The sequence below is a fragment of the Bidens hawaiensis genome, unplaced genomic scaffold (genome assembly GCF_021521415.1).
Source record: "Bidens hawaiensis isolate Kalapana, Puna unplaced genomic scaffold, B.hawaiensis_p1.1 tig00008970_1, whole genome shotgun sequence".
NCBI classification, from domain to species: domain Eukaryota; kingdom Viridiplantae; phylum Streptophyta; class Magnoliopsida; order Asterales; family Asteraceae; genus Bidens; species Bidens hawaiensis.
Genome location: NW_027491655.1, coordinates 467,477 through 479,811, shown reverse-complemented (window position 1 = coordinate 479,811; position 12,335 = coordinate 467,477). Strand labels below are relative to the sequence as shown.

General features: G+C 33.1%; 1 protein-coding gene across 1 annotated transcript; it reads right to left on the bottom strand.

Moving 5' to 3' along the window:
* Positions 1-243: 243 nt before the first annotated feature.
* On the bottom strand, positions 244-4,464 carry LOC143530705 (putative protein S-acyltransferase 7). Its single transcript, XM_077026172.1, has 5 exons — positions 4,244-4,464; positions 2,464-2,643; positions 2,102-2,383; positions 1,340-1,573; positions 244-936 (listed from the first exon to the last, which is right to left on the bottom strand). Exons 1-5 carry the CDS (start codon positions 4,343-4,345, stop codon positions 541-543), a joined length of 1,194 nt encoding a protein of 397 aa, XP_076882287.1. The 5' UTR covers positions 4,346-4,464; the 3' UTR covers positions 244-540.
* Between the last annotated feature and the right edge of the window lie 7,871 nt (positions 4,465-12,335).

Below are 12,335 nucleotides of genomic sequence, written 5' to 3'. Positions count from 1 at the left end.
TTACAAGTACGTATTACGTTTCCTAAACGTCTATGTTTCAAGACAGATTTCACGCAGAGCCAAAGCGAAGGCAAGAGTAGAGCTAAGGCCACACAAAAACGTTGACTAACATCGCTTTAATTTTTTTTATATCATTACCCGACCAAGAAAGTAATATTAAAAATTTGAAAAGTTCAAAGCTGTTATATAGTTATCTAAGTATCTAAGTGGTCTATCTTGCGTGCAAATGCCCCCCCCCCCCCTGTGCGAATGCCTATGTGGCAGTAACATGACAGTCTCATTTCACATTTTAGGTAAACCGCTACCGTGATGTTAATGAGCTAACAAAGAAAAGTTTCACACTAACCAAGAGATTAATACATAAACAAAGAGCCCAAAACTATTTACACAAATGTCTATATAATCCTAAAATAATCTCAATTAAAAAACAAGATCCCACACACATGTAGAAATGGTTGCTTATATTCCCCATTCTATACAAACAATTCATCCTTTTCACCACAAATAAATCATAACCAGTTAACCATAAAAGTTAACTTCTCATTGCCTATCTTGACCATCAAACCCGCCACTAACGGTCCGGTTCGAGTCACCAAGACCCGACCCAACCGAACCAATATCACCCGCTAACTCCCAGCTGGACCACATAGGCTGACCCGTTCGATCATATTGATCAACTCGGCCCGACCCAATATCCCACTTAGCCTTCATATCACCCATTTCTACATCACTTGGAGTTTTCTCCACATTTGAATTTACAAAACCGCCACCAAAAGACCGATGCATGGTCTCTGATTCTCGTTCCACCACCGCCCTGAAATCATTCTTTGACGGAGGAATACTTCCCCAAAACACCTCCTTGAAATTCTCAAGTATCCCTCGGTTATAAGGATTTACGGTTCGATCATACCTGTATCGAAAGTTTTCATATGTAGACTGCAAAATAAGAAAATATTATTAGTTAGGTGAGGTTACTGTACAATAATTGCTTAACGCATGATAGGTACGCGAGACGCTCAAAGGCAAAAACAAAAACGCTTAAAGGCAAAAAATTTTAAAACGCTCAACAAAAGCTTATAAACGGTTTTCGTGAAAAAAAAGTAAAAAATTGATCGATTAACAATCCAAAACTTTTTTTTTCGGAGAACCAATGATTAATTGGACATGTATTGACGATTCCGAGATGTTGGGATGTGATTTCATGGATCGATTTCGTGAATATAGGGTATTCACGTACCTATCGTACGTTAAGGTATTATTGTATTCTATCTTTTCTCATATTATATATTTATATTGCAAGTATAATGTGTTGTAACTTGTAAAGTATTAGTAAATTTACCTGGTTTGTGCTGATTAGATAAAGATGGAAGACTGTAAGACCACCAACAAACCAAACACATATGAAGGTATAAATTATTAACGCAATCGACGCCGGGGTCTTGATTAACGCACCCCAAATCGATGTATGCTCGCTATTCTTTATCTTTATCGCGTACACCCAACAAAAGGCGAAGATATAAATACAAAGCAAAGTTGCTGAAGACACAAACATGAAATAGAATCTGTAGTTACGCTGCAACAATATAAAAAAAAGTTTAATACGATTAACTTTTATTATAAGAAAAAAATAAAGAGTAAAATGCAGTTTTCGTCTCTGTTGTTTGTCCAAATCTGCAGTTTTAGTACATTAGTTTTAATTAAATTTGCGATTTCCATCCTTGTGGTTTCATTTTACTTGCAATTAAGCCCGAATTCACTAACCCCGTTAAGTCTAATCGTTAAACCTATCAGCGTGCCTCTCACGTGAGGGGCAGTTTTGTCCTTTTTCTCCCCAAATACAACCCAACCCCTCACGTGAGGGGTGTTTATTGTGGGAGAAAAAGGACAAAATTGCCCCTCACGTGATGGGCACGCTGATGGGTTTAACGACCAGACTTAACGAGGTTAGTGAATTCGGGCTTAATTGCAAGTAAAATGAAACCACATGGACGGAAATCGCAAATTTAATTAAAACTATTGGACTAAAACTGCAGATTTGGACAAACCACAGATACGAAAACCGCTGTCTACTTAGAAATAAATTATACCAATGGGAACTTACTAATCCGATACACTGACCGACCCACGGGCAGTGATGATCGAACCGGTCAACACAATTATCACATATTGAGCAATGAGAGCAACGAGGCGGTCTATACAGCATGCAAGTCTCACAGTATTTGACTTTAACAGTCAACCCGTTGTTAATGGTTACTTCTTTAAAGCGAGGTAGACGTAACGGAGGACTTTGGCCCGGCTCGACATTTTTTGGCTCGGGAGGGCGTGTGTTGCGTGGAACGATTCCCGGGTCTCTTGCCGAAGTTACTACAAGCATTGTTAAAACCTGTAATGTAATAAACTCACTAATTTAACAAATTATTAAAGACAAAAGTTGTTGAAACTTGAAAAGTTAATAGGACTTACAAAAACTGTTAATACAACTGCTATGGCCATAACTAATATTCCAAGATGGTTGAAATCATCGAGTAACTTTCGGCCAACGAATACGCAGAAAACTACAACCGGAGAAACTATTAGGGATATTGACAGGAATATTGATTGTATATCTGGCCCGAATATTAACCGACCGCCAAAGAAAAATACCTGCACAAAAAGTTAGCAAAGTTATAGAGAAAATACATCAACATATTGCAGAAATATTTTTTAAAACTAAGGCCTAAATCATAATTCATTGCTTTTATTTTTTATGCTTCAGTTTGAATTTATTGTATTTCATCCATTGATTTACAGTATTCCGTTTCGTGTATCTATGTAGCTATGGTTAGGGCTGTAAACGAACCGAAATGAACAACTAAGCGAACAGAATTTTTTTTTTTTTGTGTGTATTCATTAAGAAAGTGAACTCGTTCTTGAACAGTTCACAGACACAAATGAACACAAATAATGATTTATTTGATTTGGCTAACTGAGAATGGTTAGTGTCAACGGTTCGGCCCGGCTACCGAACTTGTGTTGGTGTTTATTCAAATATTTATATGATAAGTCTTAACCTTTAATGAACAAATGGTAACAAACATAAAGGACGTAAACGAACATATTATCGAACGTTCACAAACACAATTGAACAAACATGACCTTTGTTCGTGTTAGTTCATTCAAGTATCGAACGAAATTTCTTGTTAAATTTCGTTCATTTATTAAATCAACGAACATAAATTAACTTCCCACCAAACCTTTCGCCGAACGTTTACAGCCCCAACTATGGTAGTAGCTCTAGATTGCAATAAGCTAGAATCGAAACGACTAATCAGCGCTGTAATCAGTAAACAGTTTCATGTATCTAATTAGCCACTAAACTAATCCTAATTGCCAATAAGCTGGATCCTAAACGACTGGTGAAATGACCCGATCTGCTCGTGAACTACATGAGTTCAGATCAATAAAAAGCTCGAATTGAGCCGAGATTTTTCAAGATCGTTACGTTATCGAGCCTGAGCCTTATACGAGAAGCTCGTTTAGGCTCGTCGAGCCATGTGTATTTTCAAAAGCATTAATTCCAAACCACACAGCCGAGCTCGAGCCAAGCTTTGGCTTGTTTAATTTTGATATAAAAAAAACATATAAATATAATTAAAAAAATATACAAGTTAATAATTACTACATAACTAGTGCTATTACCGGCATGTTACGCCGGGCAGGTTGGTAAAACCCAGGCGCAGCACGTTCATTATGTTGTCAGTCCCCCAGGAGTCGAGGTGGTAAGTCGACGCGAATTCGGTCGATTTTCATCAAGTTCATTACAATACCAGAACCAAAACAAAATTAGATTTCGGACGGTTTTCGTTATGTTCGTATGATACCGGAATTAAAACAAAACACGGCGAGTCGACACGAATTTGGTCGGATCCTGTCACGTTCCTTATGATACCGGAACTAAAACAAAAACAAAATTGACATTTAGTCGGTTTTCAACTTTTCATTACGTTTGTTAAGGTATCAGAATTAATAGGAAAAAAAAAACAAAATGACGCGTACCACTTATTGGGATTTGCGGCACCAAAGTTGGCTTTTTATATTTATTAGTAGTAAGTAATAACCTAGCCAAACCCAAGCTTAAAAAAGAAAAACAACTCACGAACCGAACTCCAGTTTTAGAAAATGAGCTTAAAACGAGTCGAGCTCAAGCCTAGTCAACCGGATCACGTCGATTACCAAATTCAAATCTAATGATCTAAAAACTTACGTTGCTGCCTTTCCAGGCTTGGTACGTACGGATGACATCCGTGGGTTCACGGTCACCGGTAACTGATTCATCTGAATCTTGGGGTGGTTTAACTGCATACATGTTTGTTGTTTGTATGTCAGTATTGTCAACTGGTTGCCAGGTTTTGTGGGTCTAAAATGTAAAGCCGTGGACAATGAGAAGTGGTCAAATATGAGAGAGAGAGAGAAAGAGGTTTGACTTTGTAAAGTTTGGTGAGTTTGCAAAGAGAGAAGAAACATGCGACTAATAATAATAAGAAGATTGAAAGTTGAAAACTATTAAGAGTTCAACAAACACAACTACAAGTCTACAACCACAACCGAACCAACTCCACGTGCCTCACAATTTATTATTATTGTGACTAGTTTTAATCAATTAATACTCAATTTTTGAAAAACATCCCGACTATGTGTCGATTAATACTCGATTAATCGTTAATCTCCATTTAACTGATTAATTTTAGGCAAATCGATCAATGGTCAAATTCGGCAAAAATCAAGATTAATCTGAGTTAATCGGTTTTTTCTGATGAGGTTCTAGCGACATTCGGCAGTTTCCGGCGAGATTCTAGTTAAAATCTTGGGTTTCTAACGAGATTCCAGTCAATTTCTCGTCAAAGTGTGTTTGTGTATCTATAAAACTAAAAATTATAGATAAAAATGTGTGTTTGTATATATAAAACTGAAAAATTATACATTAAAGTTCGATCGGATTAATCCCGATAATCGTTAGTCCCCACCCCACCGTCCAACTAACGATTATCAGTTTTTATAACACTGGTTAAATGTACAGTTTGTAGGGATTGAATATGGAGCTTCTATTCTACATCTTACAACATTCATAGTAGCTTCTTTATTTTCATATCAATAATTATACTAAAAAACACTATATTTACTCATTCATTTTCTATTAAATAATATTTTTAATAAATTTTATTATTATTTTTTGTCTCTCATCTACTCACAACCACTTTTTGAAAAACGTTAAAAAGTTATAGCAAGTGAACAATGTTTGTTTCAAATTTACTCATGAACAATAATATTTTTTATCTTCTTTACTCACAAACACCTACAACTACTCCATACAATGTATATATCTCACTTACATGTATATAGAATAGCTGTTATGAATGCTCTTAACTACCTTACCATTTTGGAAATGACGTGAAATTAATATTAAATATGTTTCAATAACTAAAGTATAAGGACGAAAACACACAAATATTAAATCAAAATTAACCTTTTTACCATTCATAGAAAATCTGTTTTTTAACAACTTGATTTTAATTTGAAATGTTTTTTTATTAGTTATTCAAATTAAGGTCTAGTATATCAATTGAAATTAATATTTTGGTTGGGTTTTGTCGTTTATGTCTTTGGTTAATAAACCGGTTACTTTAACCGAGTTTGATGTTTAGGCTACAAGTGTCTAGTATATCTTATCGCTTTTGCCATGTCGAGGGATGGATAATGATTTAACAACATTTAAATGCCCACAATGGACATGCGTCCATCCTAGGGATAAAATAACGTATGATAACTCCGTAAATCCATAAACACTAAGGACGATATGAGTAATTTTTTAAAATCAGGAATGAAGTTTGGAGTATAATTTACTCTTTATTAGTTCATGCTTAAAGTTAAAAAGTACTTATAAAACTGAAACGTTGAAAACGTTAACAAAATAAATAACATAAAGTTATTGATCTCATTATTGAATTGAATGTGGTGTTATTTTTATTTAAATAAACCAAATGTACCAATAATTCAAGATTTGTGCAAGCCCATTTGGAAGAATAATTGCTAGATCATATAAGGAATTTTGGATTATTCAAGATGTTGTTTATTGCATTAGCACATGCTTTGCCGGTTGCCGCTCTTTCAAAAGTTCCAATGACTAGTCAACCTTAGCTTTTGATAATGAGTTTACAAGTTGCTTTTATATATAGTTTATTGAATATTATTAACCCTATAAATTAGATAAGAAGGCATTATGGTTATTACTTTAAACAAATACATATGTAAATGAAATAACTTTTAATAGGTTAGAAAATTTTTCATATAAAACTATTTTAAAAAAGGATAAAAAATGGGGTTTGAGTCGTTAACTTGTTAGTATTAGAATTACATAGATAAGAGGTTAGATGAAATGGCGAAGCAAAAATATGAGCATAAATTAATGATATTTATTATTTTGCAGGAAAGTTATTGGAAACTTTCCAACAATTTTCTAAAAAAATACATTTATCAATTATGTTTATTATTTTCTTTAAAAAATTGTTAGAAAACATCTACATATACTAATAAAAGAAAATAATTTTGACACATGACATTATAAGGTTAATTCTCACTATCAATTTCCCTCCAAAATTACTTCTCTATTATTAATGGAAAAGAAAAAAAATCTTGGTTCTAAATATAGTATTGATTATAAATTCAACATACAGTATTAATTGATCAATCTCTATTAATTGAATTATTAATACAATAAATTATATTCAAAACATATTTAATATAAAAAAAATATTAGTATAATAATTATGTGTCATAAATATATTTTATTTAAGGTTGAAATGTATATATATTAAACAGTTTATGTTTAAAGAGTACATTAACATTCAATTTTTTTGAGACATCTTCATATTGAAGAAAGCTATAATAATTTTTTTTATTTTCTTTACAAATAGTTAGTCTTAAAATTCATAGACAAATTTTTTATTTTTATATTTATTATAAGACTATTGTGATAGTTGAACAACAGTGTGTTTATAAGGACAACATGAAAGCTGATTAAAAAGGAAAATTTGTTGTCCTTTTTTGTCTATGATCGGGTATGGAACGTATAACATTTTTGTGAAAGACTTTAGTTACATCTTTCACATCAAAACGCCTCATTGTTTTAAATATTGCTTCCAGTGACATTGTTGTATTATTGTATACCGATAGTAGACCAACTCATTCTCGATTTAAAATTCAAATATATTTGTAATACATTTTTTTACAGACTTAATTATCTTTTTTTTTATTTGTATTATCTTATTCATTGTGATTTATACATTAATTTATTCCGTGTAATACACGAGTTTATAAAGCTAGTTATTAATATAGTTATATGTGTTATTTATAATATTATGACTTATGAGTATAAAAAATAACATATTAATTATACATATTATTTTGTATGAGAGTTGTTGGAAGCTTTCCATGAATTTCAACATAAAAATATATTTATAAAGTATATGTGATTTTCGTTGAAAAACATTATAAATACAATTATTTGTGTTACCTATAGTTTTATGATTATCAAAATAGTAAAAAGTTAATGATATTTACTGGAAACTTTTCAACAAAAAAATATATAAATATCAATTATAATTATTATTTTTGTTGGAATACATTATGGATATATATGCTTCAGTTATTTATAAAATCATACTTGAAATGAAATTTATTTGATACGGTTCATTTAAGAAATGTATGACGTATTATTGCCCCTTATGATAGAATTATTACAATGTTACATAAATTAAGATCAAATATGACACAATAATGAGTCATTTAGAGCTATCAAAGCCTGATATGGTCCATGTAAGACGTGTATGGCATGTTATTGTCCGTTACAATATAATATGTGTCTCACTACAACCTTATATAATCCTTTAATACCTAATATGACACACTAAAGGACGTAATGGGTTGTTTAGAGTTATCAACACCTAATATGGCCGATTTGATATGCATTAACTTTCTATAACTTAAAACCATAAACCACCTAAGTAACTCCAAACCCACCTCTTGTTCTTTAGAATAAATAAATAATGAAACTAAACTCACTTAAAAAGCCTTTGTGTTTTGAGTATATAAATATATCAAAGAAACAGCTATTTTGGTCTTCGGGGCGTGGGGGACTGGGGGGCTGTTACTCTGTTAGTATTTTGTGGTTTAATATATGCCTTTTTTGTATGTTAATGGGCCGGTCTAGTATGGTTTGTAAGCCTGATGTATTTTGTTGTTTAAAAGACATTTTGCAATGAAGCCCACTATATTGGTAAAGGGCTTTTTATTTAAGCTAAGTTATTGTTCGTGATAGACGGAAATATCACCATCCAATGATCCAAATATATTGGTAAAGGGCTTTAATGCATATGAAAGTGTTCATGAACTGTTAGAAGATTTTTTTTAATCACGAAAAATTGATATTATTATTTTATATTGGATGAATCTAGGGGTGTTCATGAAAACCAAAATCCAAACCGAAACCGAAACCCAAATAAACCGATCAGAATTCTTGTTCGGATATTCGGATCAGATTTCCGAATATCAGAATAGCTAATTCGGATTCGAATATGGAATTGAAAAACCATCGGATTGCTCTGATTATTTGGATCTCCGTCCAATCCGAGTAAACAACATGTTCTTAGTGGAATATGTTTATTTATACTATTGTTTGAAATTTGAACTTTGAATTTATGTTCAAGACTAATTTCTGGTTCTATATGCTTATTGTGATTCTAAAGGTGTAAAAAATGCGAGGAACCAAAACTAGGAAAATTTTGTTATTAGTTTATTTTCGGACTATATGGATAATTTCAGATTATTCGGATTTTACCCAAATCCGATCCGAATTCAATTCGGATAGATTCAGATCGAAAAGGAACATTCTCAATTCGGATCGGATTTTCGATATGGTCTAAAAATTTTCAAATCCAAAAAATCCGTTATCGAATCCGATGAACACCCCACCCCTAGATGAATCAAAATGGTCGTCAACGGTGAGCCTTTCAACCAACCCGGGATCTCTTCGTAGTTTTGTGTTAGTTCTGTTCCAACCCCCCTCAAGCGCTATTAACCTCCAGTCGAAGGAGGCAGATGGTTTAACTGTAGCCGCTAGAACCTCTAGCGGTGTTTCCTGCGGGAAACATTTGTCTTTCATTACCCTAGCAGGCACTCTAACCTGTATCCAGAGTAGCTTGGCCATAACCCAGTTTACCACAGGGCCAAGATCTTAACTCAAAAACCTTTGATGAGGTATAAATGTCGCTATAGAGAAACTGTCGCTAAAGACAACGGTTGTAATTATGTCTGTAAAAGGTACCCGTCATACAGTCGCTAAAACGCACCCGTTGCAAGCAGTCGCTAAAGTGCACCCTCTGCAAGCAGTCTCTGTATGTTATTGTCGCAAAATAGTCGCGAACAACTGCTATCAATAAGGAAACAGCAGAAATCATTGCTAAAAGCATCCAGTTGCAAAATCGTCGGTAATCATTCAAACAGTCTTGTTTTTGTCAGTAACATTATGATTTGGAATTATATCTTACATCTATACACCAATCTCCTGTTTAAATTTCTTTGACATTCTATTTTTATTTTTTGGTCACACATATCATCATGAACGAGTGCTTGATATTATTCTTAGCGAATTCAGCAGTCGACATCTAGCTTTTTTCTTAAAAAAGCTATGTACCATAAAGGTGAAAACATTCATGAAAAGGTTGATATTATCGGCGAGTGGTTTCATCGTTTCTTTAATCCTGATAGGCTGTCTAAAAATCTAGCCACACACATATGAATGCTATTATATGATTGAATAACGTTTCTTTAATTGTTTATGAACAAGATTGAAGCACAAATACGTTACGCAAGGCTAGCAAAAACTATTGAAAATATATAAAAAATCTCTAGTGTGCTTTCTAATTTCCAATAATTATAAAGTGCCGCAAGATAGGGTTTCTTAAAAGTAAATTTGTTCCATTATAAACCGAAGAACTCAAGATAATCAGAATCAAATAGAGCTCAAATACAATACTAAATCATATATATATATATATATATATATATATATATATATATATATATATATATATATATATAATATACTAATAACACGACATATCATCCAGTGACGGTTCTAGAAGAAAAGTTAAGAGATAGCACCGGCTAAACTTTTTTTTGTTCAGGGGTTTCCGATACATAAAATGAATTTTTTTAATTTGCACTAAAAATGTACTTCACAAAGAAAGTTGTCAGGTAGCGCGGGTTACTCCTCAAGGCCTTAACCATGGCTAGATCCGCCCCTAATGTCATCTAAGACTCTACAACATGTGTAAGATTTGTTTACTATTTATTCACACATGAAATATAATAAAATTATGTTACACTTATGAAAGGATAAAAAATAGAGTTTACTGCAAGTTAGCAACCGGAACGATCTAGTCTCATGGTAGAAAATCGCGAAGAATTTATTGTTTATTAAGTTGTACACGAATCGGTTGCAAATGCTTTGCTAAAAATAAATAAACTTGTTGCAATCTTTTTTAGGAACTTAAATAAGGTGGTTGCAAATACTCTTTAGAAACAAATAAAAAACATTTGCAAATATTTTAATCCGTCTTTTACAATAGAATAAAATAAATCTATTGCAAATACATTTTAGAAAAATAAACAACCGCAATCACTTTTAGAATTATTTTACACACAACAAAATCAGTCGCAAATAATTTAAAAAATATAAAGAAAGTGTCGTACATCTGTAGCAAAATATTTCCGTCGCAAATCCGTAATGAACACGGTCTGTCGCAAAGCTATATATATATTTTGGTCAATGGTCCCAAAATCATTTCAATCACAAGGGTATTGCTAAATAGAACAGGCAACATGCTTTTGCGACCGAAAATTTTGGTCCCAAATTTGTTGCAAAGGTCAGCAGCGACGGCTTTGACATTGTTGGCAACAAGTAGTGTTTTTCACTACATTTTTTTTTCACAGAAGCTTACTAACTTCTAAAACATTTAGTGTGAATATACATGCTGAAAAATTATTCACTAAAGCGATTAATTTGTTATAGTGAAGTAATATAATACTTGGAGATCCAATATTGAGTCCATATCGATATCGTATTACTAAAAGTCTTACCATGATTGGTCTGGACGACTATTTAAGACACTAAAAAGATTAAATGTCAGACGGGATGTATAGCATACTGTATTATATTATTGTCATGTACCATGAATCATTCTTATATATTCAATGTTTTTGCTAATTAGCAAGAAAGACAAAAGTTGTGCTAATGGGAGTGGCAGAGAATATTTAACGTGGATGCATGGAGCTCCAAAATAGCAAATTAAAGGTAAAGCAAAACTTTTGGACGCACTACAGTAATTATAATAAAATAATAATAGAGGTGACTTGTTTCCAAACATTTTCCACCTGGCATTATTATATAACTTTTGAAGAACTTGAATTCTATTAATCAATAGTTGAATATGCATGAGATTCAAGACATAGTTGTTTTGACAGAAGAGTTAATTTTAGGTCGTGTTTTTATTAAAAGCATTAACAAATTGGATTTTAAATTCTTCATCAGATATTTATAATTCAGGGAAAATCTTCAAAATAATCAAGTTAGCCAAAACTCTTTTCAAAGTAGGCAATGATTTTTGATTTTCAAGGAAAAGCAAATCCAAAAGAGGCCCAATTGAAGGTTGAAAACTAAGCTCGTTTAACGGAGGTGGTGGGCTGTAGCCGACACAAAATAACTTAAAAAACACTTGGGTTCACACAGGACCATCTCCGAGAATTTCAATGCCTCGGCCGAGCTGAAATAAAAAGTCCCGTACGTAGGCTCTAACGAGTAACAAAATAAAAAAATTTGACCTAATATCTAATAAAAGGATTAACATTTGCACCTATTTTATAAAAAAATTAATATATATATATATATATATATAGAGATGATCAAAAAAACCGGTTCCGGAACCGGAACCGGTGGAACCGAACCGGACCCGAACTGGTTCCTACCCGATTTTTGTAGGAACCGGACCCTATCTGATTCAACCCGATGATCCGTGACCGGTTCTTGCATTTCTGAGTGGGGGCGGGTAGGAACCGGAACCGAACCGGAACCGGTTCCGGATGTTAGGAACCGGTTCCAGTCGTTGGATCGAGTATAGCCGTTGGAAATCGTTTTTTTGGCCGTTTTTTGACCGTTGGGGTCAAAAATAGCCGTTTTTTGGCTCCCCCAAGCACCCCACTACTAGTATAAATAGGTATTTGGTGTCATGGGTTCATCACAA